General features: G+C 35.9%; 1 protein-coding gene across 4 annotated transcripts in view; it reads left to right on the top strand.

Annotated features, from left to right (window-relative positions):
- The window catches only part of LOC101901274 (uncharacterized), a 105,146-nt gene that overhangs the window by 76,475 nt on the left and 10,205 nt on the right, over positions 1-18,466 (top strand). For all 4 annotated transcript variants that reach the window (XR_009341463.1, XM_059118047.1, XM_059118045.1 and 1 more), the window contains 3 exons: positions 9,417-9,995; positions 10,602-10,736; positions 10,806-10,943. Coding sequence is in view for 3 of the 4 variants with exons in the window: in XM_059118047.1 (XP_058974030.1) it covers positions 9,417-9,995; positions 10,602-10,736; positions 10,806-10,943 (852 nt within the window). In the remaining variant the exon portion in view is untranslated. The remainder of the gene's footprint in view (positions 1-9,416; positions 9,996-10,601; positions 10,737-10,805; positions 10,944-18,466) is intronic.

Genomic DNA, 18,466 nt, shown 5'->3' with positions numbered 1-18,466 from the left:
GTATTTGAAGATCTTAATGGGTACTACAGCCTATGACTTATGCAGGTCCACGTCTTCGTATTGGCCCCGTATAAAGGCCATCATTTAAACAGTATTTTTCGGAATTTTTCGAATTTTTTTTTTAAGTTTCTTCCAAATGGTGGAGGTAATTAAAAGTTCGGACCTGCCGAACTTAGCTGCTTTTTTACTTGTTGATATTCGATATTTTTATTGCTTTAGGCACTTTTTACTCATAATTTAGTGTTTGATACTCATAACGTTTTGATATAACCTCTATAATATTTATATTCCGTATTTCCATGTCGAAGTTGCCAAAAAACTGTTTAAACGAAGATCTTCTTAAAGAAGAACAGGGGTCTTCTCAAAGTACAAGACTTCGTAATGGTGGGGATACCAAAAAATACCATCACACCAAGACTAACGGCTTATTTATTTGTTGCTGTAATTTTGTATTTCAAAATATGAAGTTGTAGAACATAAATTGAAAAAAATAGGAAACATCCAGGTTTTGAAGAATTTAGAGGACTATATCGTAAAAATATTCAATATTTTTACATGTTTTGCATATTGACCTACGTTACGTTTTCCCACATAAATACCAATTTTATATTTTTTTTCTTCTTTCAATCGATTTTTGGAACACAAATTTTCATTCAACACCCACAGGCTGGAAATTTCAGTTTTCAGCAAAATCTCCTCCATTTATGTTTTCTTTCATGGAAATAAAATGCAGTGGCAGAGGTGGCACACACATCCTGATGGGTTACTCGTTGCCAAGTTTTCTTTTGCTTGGATTTCAATTCAAAAGTTTATTGACTTTTGTTCGGTTAAAAGGCAAACACTCACACGCACACACAACAGCAGCAACATACATTATTGAGACGGTCGGTCGGTCGGTTGGAAGGATGGACGGACAGACAAACGAACGAATGAACGAACAGATAAAACATAAGTAGACACCGTGTGTAGATGGCGAGTGAGTTCAAACGTTGATTTCATTCGCCTTCGTGACATTTTCGGCAGAAGATGAAGCAGCTGAGGAAGACGCGAAACCAGCAATGAAATGCAAACTCACCTCTTAGGCGGCGTAAAGAAGTCGAAAACGAAAAATAAAGGATGATCTCGTGTGTGCAATGGCCCGGAGGTACTGACTGTAATTTTGAATGAAACCGAAAGCCAAAACGAATTGATTTGAATTGCAATCGTAATGTGAATTAAATACGAATTCAATGAATTCGCACACTCTCATCGGTCGGTGTTGTATTCATTCATGGGCTTCTTTGTTTAGTTGTGTTGTTGTTGTTTTTTGGCAAGCATTTCGCTTTTCTTTGCACTGTGTCAGTGGGAAAGGTCAACATTAGCCAAACACACTCACACACACATATACACACACATAATTAAATTACTCCAGGCATATCTTGATTAAATTGGCGGTATTTCGGAATTCGAGTTGCAAAAAATGCTAATGACGAGCTCCGAAACATGTCTCGCCGCATAGATAAAATGGCTAATTTTTATTTGCCAACAATGAGCGTTAATTGCCAAAATCCAATGATGGAGCTAAAAATTAATAAGCAATTTTCAAATTGTTTTCAGCAGGCATGGCTCATCCATAGCTGCATAATTTTGAAAACTTTCTTTCTGTCAGTCTGTCTGTTTTCCTCACCCCATTTTTTTCCATATGCAGTGTGAATTAAATGGAAATTTAACCTCTTTTTCTTGGTGCCACCAACCAGCCAGTCAGTCAGCCACTCAGCCAGCCAGACTAATTCATTGAATTATAATCAAGTGTAATACGGCGAACGTGGTTCGTTGGAATACCGGAAAACTTTCGTCAAAATTTTCTCACCTTAGCATAGAAATAGACCGACATGCAATCGCCGAGAAATTATTCATTTATTTTATTAGTTGATTATGCGGCGAATATCGGCAGTGGGAATCGGTGGCGGCAAATGCGTGCTTTTTGTGTGGCACAGAAACATTAGCAGAAGCAGCAGCTCCTCCCCGATATTCACACCTACAGCAGCTTATCGATGCCTATGGAAATCTGTATCTGTGTCTGAAAGACGAAAAACAAAATAAAAACAACTTTACGCCATAACATCAGTTAACATCGTTTCCTTTATTACCAATTGGCTTTGGTGTGGTTGTGTGGCGATGATGAACCAAACGAGACAGGCAGGCATTCGTGATACTCAAATACATGGCATAGATCTGCTACACAACTCGTCTTATCATCCCCATCAATCAATCACTGGGCCACTGAAGCCTGAAAATGAATTCGCTCGATTCGATATCAGTCTAAGTGCGGGGTGGGGTGGGCAAAAGACAGACTACATGTCATAATAACAGTGTTTTTTTTTTCAAGAATTTAAATGAAATGAATTGAGGAAATAGGAACACTAGAATAAAGAAAAGGATTATGGAAAACTAGATTTTTCCTAGAAAACAACCCAAACTTTTATTACAGGTATTATATCAAAATCCCAAAAGGTCGCTTCATAGTAGTACCATAGACAAATGAAGATATAGACAACGAAAAGTTAGTTTTGTCTTTTTTTCCAGGTGGCTCTCATCATGTTTTGCATAGTCAACATGCTGATTTACGCGTTCAAGCCACTCGACTTCGAAAACACATTTTATTGTTTTTCAAGAATTTCACTGGATATTCCTATATTTTTCGATGTCTTCACGTACTTTTCACATTTCTTTTATTATGAAATAATTTTCAACTGACAAATATCCTACAGTTTTTGTTATTTTTAACGTTTTAGAATTGAGTGACTTCAATATTCCCACTCAAACCCCTGAAACTATATGAACGACATCTGCTGATTCGATTTTTTTCGAAGATAAACGGTGAGAGCATTTCGTTGTCTATATTTTCATTTGTCTATGGTAGTACTCAGGTATGCTCATAACCGAGTTTTGCATACTCTCAGAAAAACAATGCTCTCTCTCATACTATCTTAGAAAACAATAGAAGATCTCAAAAAGGAACAGAAAATCTTCTCAGAGAAGGTATTCTCAAAAAAGAGCGGAAGATCTTGTCAGATAAGAGCGGATCATATTCACACAGAAGAAAGAACTTTCTTCTCACAACAGTACGGATCTTTTTACAGAAGGGTAGATTATCTATTCAGACAATTTAAAATACCTTCTCAGAGAAGAGAAAAAAATCCTCTAAGAGAAGATAAAACGGATTTTTAATGCTGAGAATAATATATTCTTAGAGAAGATTTGAAGCTATTTTTAGAAAAGAGGAGAAGGTCTTCAAAGAGAGAAGGGGGATCTAAAGGTCATCCCACTTAAGAGTAGAAAATTTTCTCACAGAGGAGTGGAAGGTCAACTAATACATATTAAAGACTGGAAGATTTAGATGAGCAGAAGATTGTTTCTATTAAAATACTCTAAGTTCTACTCTTAAGACATAAGGCCTTCTCTTAGAAGAAAACATGTTATACTCATAGATGACTTCACATAGACAAGTGATTCGTTTTTTTTTTAATGGAAGAACAGGAAGTTTTCACAAGGAAGAACGGAATGTTTTCTTAGAAGACTGGAAAGTTATCTTCTAGAATCCTGGTAGATATTTCCCAGTGCGTCTGGAAAATGTTCCTACAAATATTTGGAATGGTCTTCTCATTAGAGAATGTATTGGCTTTTCACTGAAGATTATACGGCCTTCTCAGTGAGGACTGAATATTCTTTTCTCGGTAGATATCCTCCCCTTTAGAGGGAAGATATTTCTTTTCGTTGAACGGTCTTCTCATAGAAGAATGAATGACAAAAGACTAAAAGCTTATCTCATGGATAATTGAAAGATGTTCTCGTAAAACTAAACCCACAGAAGATAAGCAATCCTTAAAAGAACTTTTATAAAAAAAAAACTAAGCTGTGTCCTCATAAAAAGATTTAAAAATATGTTTACCAAAGACTTTTCTAGGAACACCATAAGTTCCTTTCGTGGAACATCAGCACAACTCAACAAAGTTCTCAAACTTTAAACCGTTTCAGTTTGAAAGCAACTGGCGCAGTCAAGCCACATGCAGTCGAAACAACTTGCCATCCAAAGTAGTCTAGTGACTTTTGACCCACTCTTTTTAGGTTTTCATCTACTTTGTGTTGTTGTTATTGTTGTAGTTGTTTAGTGTCATAAATTTGCCTTTCAAGTTGTTGTTGCTGTTGTTTTTCTCTCTCAAAGAATACTAGTTTGGCCGGCCAATGCTGATGTTAACAGCAGTGATCATCTCCACTCCATTACCCCTCAAACACTTGGCCATTAATTTATCTCATAAATCTCATAAATCCCGACCCGACCAAAGATCTCTGCACCTTTGCAAAAATGTTGGATGAACAAAATAGGATGGAGTGTTTCGTTTTTTTTTCTTTTTTGCTACTCATGAGGAAATTATGGCAAAAAAAATTGCGTAGGCCGTTTGTGTTGAGGGGCTGTCATCGATTGCAACATGAAAATTGCATTGGAAAAAATATGATGTTTTCTTGGATCGATGTTGCATGAATGACTGACTGATGTTGCCACTCGGTTAAGCCATTTGCAATGCAACGTTTTTTTATTTGTTTGTCTGTTTGTTTGTTTGGTTGGTTGGATGAATGAATGCGTTTTTCTTTGGAAAGGAAACTCCGTTTGTATTCATAAGTTGAGTTTCGAAAACGATGGAGAAGACTCGAAAAGTGATCTGAAGGAATTGAAGATGTATGAATTTCGAGATTTCAATTGCAGCGTGGAATAATGTTTTCGTTACTTCATTCAAAATGACTGATTGATTGTTTATCTTTGATGGATATGCTCCACGTCATAGGCATCACATCATCATCATCAGCACCATAGCCGTTGAGTAGCATCATAACAACGATAGACAAATGGCGATAACATCCCATCAAAGAGTAATGCAAATAAATTAATTAAAATTGTTTAGACGTGTGGAGAATATTGAGCATCCTAATTTGGATAATCGAAATATTGAAATAGAATTTTAAAATATCTTCATTCCACTTTTCAAAAAATATGTGAATATTTAACCGTGCTATTAAATCATATGTATGACAGGCCATGAATGTTTTACATTTGGACTTTGGGTTTTCTCCCTTTGACCATGTCGCCACATTTTGATAACCGATTGGGGTTGAGGATACAAATTTTTATACATTTGATAATTGAAATAATTTTTCTTGGCAACGGAGATAACACTGGAGGGGGCTAATTCACACCATAATGGCACCAAAAAGGCCTGCAGCTCTTCGACGAGCATCTCATCATTATTTGATTTGATTAATGATTTAGAAAAAAGAAGAGGCGGATACAACCGATCGACCAACCGACCATTCACATTCGCTTTTTCAATGCAAATTTTTAAATGCTATGACATTATTGATTTCTTTCAGAATGAACTCTACAACATTGTACCACTGACAATGACGTTGCAAAGCTGACAATGATGTTTTTTGAAAAAAAGACAACAACAATAATAATAATATTTATTTCAATTTATTCTCTCTCGCGTATCTCAAAAGATTTATGTCAAGGTGTGTACAAATGTGTTTTCTGTGCAAAAACTTAACAGAGACGCCACACATTCATTCACACATATTCATATCAGTTGGTTCAAACAGAAAAAACAACAACAACAACTCCAGCTTCAAACAATTTTCAACGTCTTTAAAATGCAAATAATCTCTTGAAAAATACTTGCTCGCACTATCGTAAATTAGTAGAAAAAAATTATTATTTTTTTTTTTGTGGCATTGCAAAGTTCAGCCAGGTTTTGTTTTTTGATACTGAAAACAGAAGAAAAACAAAATAATAATAAAATATTATATTGGAGTTGGCATGTGCCTGCTATAGATTTCAGAGTCGAAATCGTAAATAATCGGTTATATATTGAGATTTAAATTTTTGCAAATGAAACAGGGGCTAAAATATGTCTGTCCATACCAAATGTAAGAAATAAGTTCTGGATTACAGCATCATAAACTAAACAGTGCAATATTTAGGATTTTTGGCACCTTTTGCTTACAAAACTAGTTAAAAAGTATCAGTCGGTTTTACCGACAGATGTATATCCTCAGCCAATGTTCGATTATTTAAATATATTTTGTCTTCTGTTATTATAATTCAATTTTTTGACCTTCTATGGTGTAGGATCCGAAGGAATGATCTTGCATTTGCAAAAATGGAGCAATATCGGATCATTCTTTCTCTTTCTGTGCAGTAAAAGATTTCCCCTTTATGGGGGAGGTACAAGAAGGTGTATCAAGTTTGGAGTAAATCGCATACTCCCTTTGAGAGTTATCGTGCGCACCAGCCAGCCAGACAGACAAACAGACGAATGGTCGGTCATCGCTAGATCGACTTCAAATGTCTTGATACGGATTTGGTACAAGGAGACCTTTGGGTCTAAAGCCGTTATTTTCATAAGGCACGTTTTGGCCATATCAAATGATATATACCCTCTTTAGCCGTATGGTTGAGGGTATAAAAATATTAGACTGTACCTGATGCCTCGCATCAATAGTCGCCCATATGCAAAATTTGAAGAATCCATTCTAGATCGCATATATCGTATATTTTTGGTATTTAGCGCCTTTTTATTACCCCCTTAGCAATAATTACAAAAGTCCTGAAGTCGAATAATTCTTGTTTCACTCCTTCGGATTCACTGCTTTGATAAATGTCTTTTTCCCAAGAAGTTACATTTTTGAAATCTAATTTCGGATTTCTATTAATATAAGAATTCCGGGTCTATAAGTATAATATTAAGTTCTTCTTGCACCTTTTACTAAAAATGTCTAAAATCTGTTCTATATCTGCTGCATCATACCAAAAGAAACCTGCGTGCAAAATTTAAAAATTTCAGCTCTAAAGGTTCTATGTACTTTACTCTTGGCTCGAAAACCCAAATTTCTAAAAAATCCTACTCATTACAGTCGATGCGCTAATAACGATACCGTCCTTAACGAGTTTCAAAAATTATCACCTTATCCCATTCCACTAGCACTTCCCAATTGCTTCATAACAATGCTGACCTTTATAGTCCTTTTTCTACCCTTGAAAAATGATTTATGAAAATCTTTGCTTGTCTCCATCCCTTCCTCTCTACCTCGAGTGATCATCACTCAAAATTTCAAAATTCTATCTTCTATGTCTAACCAATGTGTACAATTTAGAACTGTTGTACAAAATTCCAAAAATCCCTCTTTATTTCAACCCAACGCATGGAGGGTTACCATCATTCAAATTTTTTAGGTTCCACCTCCTACCAGTCAAAATTTCAAAATTCTACTATTACTGATCGCATAATGACAATAATTTACCATTTTGTACTTTTTGTACCCCACCGCTCGAAGGTTGTCACAATTGGAATTCGGAAGTTTTACGTTTATTTCAGCATTCTGTACTTTTCTTTTTCTTTAAGTACCCTTAGTTTCCCATATGCGTCGATATCTAAGTATATTTTTTTCTAAAATCTAAATTTCAAACCATTCCAGGCCAGTGTTGAAAAATTTAAAAAGATTTGCCAATTTTTACGCACTTCAGTCATTGCGTCTAAAAAAAGTAGCAACGTAATTAAATTACACGTTCTAGAATCGGCCACAATGATGTCAGCCAAAACGAGAGGGAGGCTGAAAAATATCATTAATATTTGACAAGAATTTCTTGTTGTTGCTGTTGTTGTTTCTGGCTGCCACTGCATCAGCGGCAGCAGCAGCTGCGTACTAAATTTGGCACCCTTCACCTGCCGTCAAAACTAGACTAATATTATGTGAGACTGGTTTACTTACGAGTGCAGCACAGTTTTGTTGGTGCGATATCGGACTTTTTGTTGTTGTTGTTGTAGCTTTTTAGACGAAAAGATCAAAGAAGTTGAGAACTATAAAATTCATTCGTGCATAGGGTGATGCTATGTGACTTTATGCTCGACAATGTTACATTTCGCTAATCAGAACGTCAAAGTGGAGCAGAACCATAACCAATGAAACGATTTCAAAGATGTTCTTTTGGGAGCGGGGTGGGGGCACGTCATAAAAAAGAAGTTTCTCTTTTTTATTGAACTATTTGAAAGGCAAACGCAAAAAGCGGCTACAAACAATTGGAGATTTGGGTTTTTGTATCGCGACCTGCAAAAAGGTACCACTTTTTTGCTGTTGTTTTTGTCGTTTTTAGTACTCTCAAACATAAATATGTTCGTTCGTTCGTTCATACACACACACACACATTTTGAATGTCAACCTTTTGATATATGCTGGTCGATTTATTGTCGCTGTTTTTATTTGTTGTTATTATTATTGTTGTTTTTTCTGCGACAATAAATGTTATAGTTTGTTTTCTTTTTGTGTTACAATGAAGTTATTAAGGCCAAGTCGCTGCTCGAAGATGTACCTGCTGTGTGAAAATATCTTCAAATCATTTTACAACACAAAACTGTGGTCGGAAGTTGATTGGCCACCATCGGCATCATCGCCACCAACGTAAGTGGAGCAAACCATCAGCATTTGGTAGCGTGTTTTTGATTTCATTGACAAACAAACCCACCTCTGCAACTCCTCTTCTGCCAGTTGTTTTTAGTGCAGAGTGTGAGTCGAACATGTGTGTCAAATCTAATTGTTTGTGGGTCTGTATCGATCTTTGTCCACTTCTCTATGAAATACGTTTTCAAGAAGATTTGCCAGTAATTGTCTTTATTTACCTCCGGTAGAATCACTGTATCGGAAAGTTGTTACTTTAGAGTTGTTAGATTTAATGCTACTTGTAATTCTGGAAAAGATGTGGGCATGCGGCACATTTAAGGCACAGGTGGGATAATAAAGCCGAAAGCTTATGGAGACTTAATTATTTTCACTAATGGAAAATTACAGAGTTTACTACTCAAGTAGCTAGGATAAAAAAAACTAGCGAAAACAAGCGCTAATCCACCGATGAAGTAAACGAGTAAAATGATCGACTGACAGTCTGACTCCTGGCAAAATTGGTAAAGCTAAAACCTTAGAATTGGGATAAGGGTTACTGATTGTGTAACGGGTAGAAGATTAGGCAGAATTTTTAGAAATCCGAAACACTGAAAACACAAAAAGTACTAAAAGTTACAGAATATTACGACATTACCAGAAAATCACAAACTTCTCATTTGATTCCATTTGCCTTCTGATATAAAACTAACAGCTGGTGGCAATGCGTAGATCTTATTTCCCATAAAGTTGCGTGTGTGTGATTGACAAAGTGGCTTAACGGTGATACTGAAAGTGGTTTAAGACAAGGCCGCGACCACGCACACACACACGACCGACACGAATGAATGCCTAAAACAAACCCAATGATTGATAGTTTAATAAAAACCCAATTCAAGCTGGTCATTTTTTTGCTAATGACGCAATTTTTTTGTGTCTTTTCTTTGCAGATTTCCAAATTGAAAAATATTGAACTAATTAATAACACAAAAAATGTCACAACAACGAATCTCCAGAGATCAGCAACAAAAATACTCAGCAGCCGAGATAACGGCAAAGATATTGAGACAATATCGGCATCACTGAAATCCATACACCAACAACTGAAAGCACTCGATATACCTGAAGTACAACACCACAACAATTGCATGAATCTAATCAATGATAATGGACAATTTAGTACGCTACTCACCACCACCACCACCGCCAGCACCACGAACACCACCACTAACAATATAACACCCTGCAACACCTCATCTCCCTCATCGCCCACTTCCAATCCAAGTGCAAAAATGTTGACAACAAACAACAACAAAGAGGAATTGATCAACGATCATTTGGAGGAGGAACAAGAACTGACACAGCATTTGAATAACAAGGCCATAGAAGAGGAGGACATAACCAAGCAGAGCGATCTTCATCACAATCACAGTCATTCGGATTCCGATTCGGCGCTATCCTCTGCACCGCCCAGCATAAGTCCACAGCCGCCAGCGAATGGTGTGGAGCCAACTGATATTTGGCAAACGGTAAGTCACCATTCTCTCTCAGCTCACGTAAACACTCTCCCTCTCTCAAAGTGTAATAACCTCTAATCGCGTTTGTGTCTTAAGTCTTTTGTTTATTTTTCTTTCGCTGGGGGTCATCCCAGGACTGGCCAAAGATTAATCTAAAATCTTTGCAACGTTGTCACCAAAATGCAAATATTCATTTAATTTCACTTTTTTTCTCAATCATAAATCAAAGTTGAAAGCAGCAGCAGCTGACAAAGAGCTGCACAACTGCATAGAAAAATCACTGCTGGGTGACTTTGCACATTGGACTGACACCACGATAGGTATGACTGTTGGCTCAATGACACATATATTTATAACTGGCAACCCAGCAGCCGCTGGTCGTGCACTTCACATGCCAAAGCATGCCAAGCGAAGCCAGCGCATTCATGGAGACAATGGAAAAATCTCACGAATGTCGTTTGTCTAGGGGACAATCAATGAACTTCAAAAACTTGACGTTAGCCATGGAAATTTACATTTTAACTTGATTTTAAATAGAAGTCGTTAGCAGTCAATAGATTTACAGTAATTACCTGCAATGGTTTTGTAAATTGCATTTTTTATTTTTATTCCCCACAGATACGCAGCTACAGCAATGACATTGAGAAGCTACAAAAGGAAGTCGATTCCTTGAACAAGGAAAACGATAAGCTGCGCCAAGAATTGAATATGGCCAAAGAACAAATCATTGATTTGGAAAATGTTGCCCTAGAGGTAGGTGTCAGCCTTGTGAAGTGGATGTGATTGGAAAGAAGTCACTGACCGTATTCCTTTCTTTTTCAGCACAATGCCAGCAATGAGAAACACCAACAACTCTTGGAGAGAATAAAATGTTTGGAGGACACTGAAAATGATCTGAGAGAACAGAATGAACTCTTGGAATTCAGAATACTCGAATTGGAAGATAATGCTGGTGATAAGGTAAGTGGGAAAATTTATTGCGCTTACACAGATTGACAATTAGTGGGTACTTAATGTTTGTCATAAATTATTTTTTTAGAAATGTTAAACAATGATTTTCCTATTAGGTTCTCCTAATAAATGTTGATAACATTAATGTCTAGACTAGCAAATTGATGTGATGAGTAATATTCTTAAATACCTTCGGTGGCGTCTGAATGATTTAATTGACAAGAAATACACTAGTCTAACTCTCGTTTTTATTTACTAATGGAAGAAGCGTTTGAAGATTTCTATTAGTTTTCTTCGATCCTATTTGAAAAATTTTTTAAAGGAAATTTTCCAAAATAATGCTGGAAAATGAAAATCTTCTACTTATGTTTCATTTTTCATACTTTTTATCCTCGTATACAACTGTTTGAAAACAGTTTTGTAAGTGATTAATGTTATAAATGTTAGGGTTTTTCATAATTCAGTTGTCCGCAAGGAAATATTTTCATTGTTTTATATATATTCGAATGCAGTTTGAATGTGAATATTTTTTTATTGTCACTTCAATTATGAATAAAACAAGTTTAAAACATTAAGTTTGGCCGAACTTTTAATACCCTTCACCTTAGGGTAAAGGAAACATTAGAACCCATGATGAAACACAAAAGACTAATTTTCAGACAAATTCTTGGGAAAATGTATCAAAAATCATTAATATATCGAATATCGCGAGGTACCGTTATATGAGGGCTATACCAAAACGTAGACCAACCATCCTGGACACAATGCACATAGTTCAAATGAACATTGTTAAATCGACTAAGGATTTTATGCTGATTACGAATATATATACTATTTATACCCAACAATATTTACGTTGTATAATTTGATTCTCCTCCTCTTGGGTCTTATTTGCATCTCTATTTTTTATTCAGTTCTTTATAACACCCTGTATAGCTATTTGTCTTTCACCCTGTTTTCAAGTATAACATTATTATGGAGCGCCCTGTTACTGTATTTTGTTTGCGCCTGAAAGTATGCTACACAGTTTGTGTTCAAAACTTAAGGCAAGATTCAAGCAAGCCTAACAAAAACAAATACACTGTCGGAAATCAAGTTAAACACTCCCCAAACAAACCTCCCCCCAAAAGAAAAGGTAAAACAGCTGACCCTACAGCTATTGAACTTTTGAAAAGAGTGATTGCTGGGTACATGCTCGATAGGTTTGAAACATTGCATATAGACATGATAGTTGCCCGATGGTCCTTATATTATCCACATTCTCACATAGCCTTCTTTTTGCCGTATGGGTATAAAAGAAGTTCCACGAATTTATATAACCGATCAGATGAAACTCAAGACCTGGCAATTAGTTTCGGAACTGCGTAGAGTTTAACGACTTCGCTGGTAAAGTGCAAAAATGCTTTCTATTTTGCGCTTCTCAATGCTCATCTTCTATCGTAACCTAGTCACCACGTAGTCAATGGGAATGTCGGTGCTAAATTTGGCTTTACTGTGCATACCAGATTCTATGTATGTATATCAACTAAAACCTGAAGAGAAACTTATGTCGGATTTACACTAGAACCTTTGGGTCAACATATTCTTTGAGATGGCTAATAAAGAGTACATTTATTATCTCCGACAGTGTTGATACAAATATTCCATTCCAAAGGATGACAACTGCATTAAAATATGTAACAACTCTTCCCTTCGAAATTGTTCAGTGCCTCAAAAACCAAAAGCAGTGGCTAGACGTGTCACTTATAACATATTTTTCAAACGTCCTGTTGATCTACTTAGTCCAGATACCCGCGTTACTCCATGGCGTATAAACTGATGCGAACTTCTCATTTTCCAATGCTACTTCGATACCGGGGAAGGCAGCCAATTTAAAAATGGGGCTCAAACTTAATACGTTTCCATCCACATTCATGCTTTATTTCTTTTTGCAGCTTTTCTATGTCTGAGATAGTCAAAGATCACCATAGGAGTAGAAAATATTCCCTAAATTTATAAACCTGTTGATTTCCATGGAAGTATGTGATATATTTAACAGATTAATACCCATTTAATCCCATTTTTTATAACGTATGTTTTCAAAATGCCCCAGGTATTATGTATAAGAGTGAAATACATATTAAGCTTACCTTGAGTCATACTCGTACCACATCAGCCATAAGGAACTGGTCTCCAATGGCAAAAGTTGTTTGTCTATTTTATAGTTTTTTTCTAATCGAATTGACAAGCTGTGATGTTGGGGGGTACAACGAACACTCCTCCCCAAATGATTTTGCAAACAAAGAAAACCAAACCAAAAAAGAAAAAACCCACCAACAACAACAACAACTCACAAATGACATTTGGCGCTAGACTTAATTAAGAAATATGCTACGGATACAAGCAATCCGATCCAATGCTGGTGGTATTACTCGTACTTAACCTTTGACCTTTGATGTATCTTCAATTTCCATTATTGGTTGTACATTAAAAGAAAATAAAACAGTTTAATCACGTTTTTTGCATCGTTGTGGTGAAGTGGAATGGGGAGGGTGCGGGGGGAATCCCAAGACTGCTTTTTGGCCATAATAAGAGACTTTCGGAGGGCCATGCAAATCTTTTATGGAGAATCCAAGAAATCATTTTTTCTCGACAAGAAAAAACGTGACTTTTAATAAAACCGATGTTCATGTTAATGATGATCGCATCGAATTATTAATGGTCGAAGAGAGTTTCATCGTGGGGAGGGGGAGATAAGTGTTTTGTTAAGTTTGTGCCTTAAGTCTTTTGATTTACATTCTCGTCTTAGCATAATTCCATGTGATTTCAAGAGATGTGCGTGTGTGTATTGGAAAGTAGTTTAATTTAAATCCAATAATATTCAATTCCTAATAAGTTTGTGTTACACTTCGATCGCCTACACGCCAACTAATTACAAAGAATATTCACTCACTGCCCGATTTGGTTGCAGAATATGGGCCACTTATTTTTATTCTTTTGGAGAATGGACCGAACAGTTCTTGAAAGGCCATTTTGTGCTTAACTTTGATTGCCAATTGTTGCCACAAGCCATTTTTACATTCGAATAGAATTATTTTTAAACGAATAATTAAATAAACACACGAACATGGGAATAACCCCCTTTTGGCATGGCGTTGTTGTAAGAAGTCTCCAACGAAATCCATTCATACCTATCAAAGCCATGATGTTTTGTATGGCTAAACGTCACTGTGACCAAGTTCTACGACCACGCATTGACCAAGTTCTATGTTAATTGGGGGGTTTCGCCGTTGTTGTTGTGCTTCTTCGTATTCCATTGAAATAAATGCACGTGTGCTACGAAGGAAGAGAACTGTTTTATGACTCACATTATGTAACCCACATAAATATGTATGAGTGTTTGTTATACTTTGAGACATGTTTTATTGCAAATATTTACAGAATCTGGTTTTTGGCGCGCAAATTTCTTGAAATATTATTATTATTTTTTTGGTTTGTTTTGCGGTCATTTCAATCATTGTCGTCAAGAAACAATGACTGTTTAAGGCTGGGTTTATCTACAATAAATAAATGTAATCACAGTACAACGATCGCCACACTTCCTCTCCTTTGGCAATGAACAGTTCTTGTTTGAAAATAGCAACGAACAGTGGTGGTTGAAATTGAGTGCATCAATGTAAATTCTTTTACTTTTCGCCTACATTCCTATAATGGAGCCAATTCAAAATTTTCAAACGAAAAGTACGACATAGGGCAAAGTACATATTTTACCATAAATAATAGATAAACGGCTGGAGCTACAATCATGAAACGTGGTAGGTTAAAAGTGAGAGTTTTTGGATGTGTGTATATATCAATCTTCATTGTGTCATAATGTGGAAGATTCGCCTTTGAAATTACATAATATATCGAACACATTACTCCAGGATTTTTTTCCAGTACTTCCAGTTTTTATCCTTCTAAAATCTATATGACTCCCTATGTCGTGCCAAATTAGGTATAATTAGTAATTAGAAGCATTACCTGTTCGTAAAACTTAAAAAAAATGGAAATTAGGATATTTTTGAAATTTGTTGTGGCAAAGTGGTAGGCTGTAGTATCGATATCGAAATTTGAAACAATTCCGGTGAATAATGTTGCTAATATTATCATTATCACTATATGTGGGCTATACGAAGACGTAGCAAGTCCACGTCATAGAAAATTTTCTGGCATAGGTTGTAGTACTCATTACGAGCTTTTAACTTTAAGTACGAAATTTTAAACAATTGAGGTTAAAAATGTCAAAATACCGAATATCGGAGGTACCGTTACATGGGGACTATACGATATCGCGGACTTAAACAGACAATTCTCATCCAAGGGGTAAAGTACTCAGAAGGAACTCCTAGTGTGGATTTTCAGACAATTCTTTGAAAAATATGGCTACAATCATCAAAATACAGAATATAGGGAGGTATCATTATATGGGGGATATACGATATCGTCGATCTATGTAAACAATTCTCTCCCAGGGTTAAAGTTTTCAGATGGAACTCCTTTTGAGACCATTTCATCGAAAAATGTGGCTAAAAGCATTAAAATACCGAATATCGGGAGGTACCGTTATATGGCGGCTATACGATATATTGGACCTATGTAGACAATTCTCTTACCAACAAAGAACTCCTTGTATATAATTCCAGACAATTCCATTGAAAAATGTGCCTAAAGCCATACGATATTGTGGGCCATACGATGTCGTGGACCGATATATCACATCTTCGAACTTGACCTGCCTGCACATAAAATACTGATCTGTGGAAAGTTTTAGTGTCCTATCTCAATTCGTTTTGACTCTAGCGTGATTAAAACAGACGGACAGGGCAAAATCGTCTTAAAATTTTGCGCTGATCAAGAAAATGTATTCGTTGTAAGGTCTAGAATTATTATTTCGATGATGTATCCGTAGTATAAAAACAATACCTTTTAAATTTGAAGACTGATTTAAAACTTTAAATGAGTACTATTGGTACAACAATAGACAATTGTCGCAAAAAATCCCCATGTTCGGATATTGTGAGAAATTTCACTAGTGTGAAAAAAAGTGAAAAAATACAAATCGTATCAAAAATATTACTCAATCAAGGAGATTATTGTGAATTTCATGCAGTTTTATTTTCAATTCAATTTTGTCCTCCACTGTCTTTACGTACACGGTCTACACCGTATGTATCACCGTCTTTATATGTCAGCGGGTCTTAACCACAACAGCAATATGTGTCATACAAAAATGACCCTTTGTTGCTGTTGTTGCTTTTATTATTTTTACAATTGCCAAGACAAAAAAACAAAACGCCAAAATAGATAATGTTCTCTATAATGGCAGAATTGTTGTTATTACTGGCACTCGTTGTTGCCATTGTACGATCTGCGATGGGAATTTTCTGTTGAATGGACGTTGAGGCGGGCGTTTGCACACTTTTTTGCAACGGCTCAAAGGTTTGAGCACGAACCAACCAACGTTTCATTCAAAATTGAAAATTAATCGTAAAGTGAGAGACTAAGAGAACCATTCTCTCTCCCTCATCTACACTAATCACAACTCTCTTTCTCTCCATTGATGACTGGGTTCTTTGCGAAAAGTAAAACAAAACACAGAAACAGTCACAGCCACAGAAAAAACCAAACAAACAACAAGGCAGTCTCGTTTTGGCGCTTTTATTGTTTGGAGTTGGCTCAAAAGACACTAGACCAGGCTAACTGACAGACACGCTTCTGACGCGATTACATTTTCGGAGTTTCAAAATTGTTTAGTTGTTGTTTGCTTTGTATGGCCAGCGCATGCGCCTCGATTCAGTTCGTCAACGGTTTTTGTGCAAAAAAAAAACCTGAAAAGAAATACAAAAAACTAAAACAAACTCAGAATACGGTGGATATCCATCCATTTTTAGTTTTTTTGATTATCGACGCGAAAATCTGCAGCGATCTAGGCGACATAACAAAAACTCGGCTAATGTGAATAAACAATTTGAAAATGCAATAACAAATCATTAGATTTAATTGAATATCTTTCATCATGGATTTGTGAGTGATTTTCAATTTCGTTTTAGTTTTTCAAAACAAATATGAATTCAATGGAAAATGCAGTGGAAATGAGTTTTCCCAAAAGTGAATAGTGTGCGGTAATACTATGTTTCACATTCGGTGCATTGTGTTTTAGGATTTTGTAAGTGTTTCACGGATAAAAAAAAAGGATCAGAAATCCAATTCAATTGATTTGAATATACAATTTATTCTGTTCTCTTGGTCTTGACAGTAAGACCAACTCGTGGGCGTGTTTTGGTGTGTGTGTGTGTGTTTTGTGTAATTCTGAATAAATTATTACGTAATTTAAATTTATGAAGCTACAAATGAAGCACCTGTTCTAGAATTGATATCATCCAAAGCGAACGCCTCCAATCCATCTGCCATAATTGGAAGACATCATCAGCAGCAGCGTCAGCATCGGCATCAGCGAGAACAAGATGCTTTGTGATGATGATTTTATTTGTTTAGTAAGTCCCCCAATTGGGAATGTGTGAATGATTGTAAAATCAAAAAAATTTAAACAAATTTAGCAACGGCAAGAATGGGGATAACGACAATTGTTCGCGTATAGGCAGTGTTAAAAAAGTCAAAATGTGTTATAATAAATAACGACGGACATATTAAACAAATACAAATGGACGACGAATAATTCATTTTCAATAAGGAGAAGTGTTAATTTCTAAAATATGTCTTCGAGCAAGTTTTACTTAAATGGCAATATAGTTACAGTTATTCCATTGAATGGGCGATATTTTTTTTTTATGTTGATGCTAAAAGAATTGCTCTATTTTAAAATGTTATTTGTCTGAGTTCCAATCTTAGTTAGATGCCTTAAACGTCTTAAAAACAATTCGAAAATATCAGTGGGTCTTTGCCATGAGATGTATACCCTCAAACTATATCCATTTATTTTAATATATTATTATTCAAAATGTTGACCCTTTATGGAGGAGGTACCAAAGGGGTGAACCAATATTGTCCATTCGCATCTAACCTAAGTCTGTCAAAAATATTACAAGGTGACAGGTTTGGGCTGTAACGACTTCTTCCTCCCCTTTTTATAAGATATGTGTATATGTTTTTACACCCTCCACCTTGGAATTTGTCATTCCGTTTGTAACACCTCTAATTATTCGCCGTAGACCCCATAAAGTATATATATATTTATGATCAGCATATATTTCTAAGACGATTTAACGATGTCTGTCCGTTGAAGTCACGATACCAACCACATTATTTGACGTGGAGCTTTGAAATGTTACGCAATAGTTTGTATTGTTTCTAGGATGGTTGGCGCACATACAACGGTACCTTCTGATAATCGGTATTTTCATGATTTTGGGCCAATTTTTGCACGGACTTATTCCAAATTTGGTATGAACAGTTTGCAACGGGTTTTACCTCCTGTAGCTGAGCATTTGATATGTATACCCAATGCCCCTACCAGTATAATGGTATCTCTCAATATTCGGTATTCTGATCAT

Source organism: Musca domestica, unplaced genomic scaffold (assembly GCF_030504385.1).
Source record: "Musca domestica strain aabys unplaced genomic scaffold, Musca_domestica.polishedcontigs.V.1.1 12, whole genome shotgun sequence".
Taxonomy (NCBI): domain Eukaryota; kingdom Metazoa; phylum Arthropoda; class Insecta; order Diptera; family Muscidae; genus Musca; species Musca domestica.
This window is presented reverse-complemented; position numbering and strand designations above follow the sequence as displayed.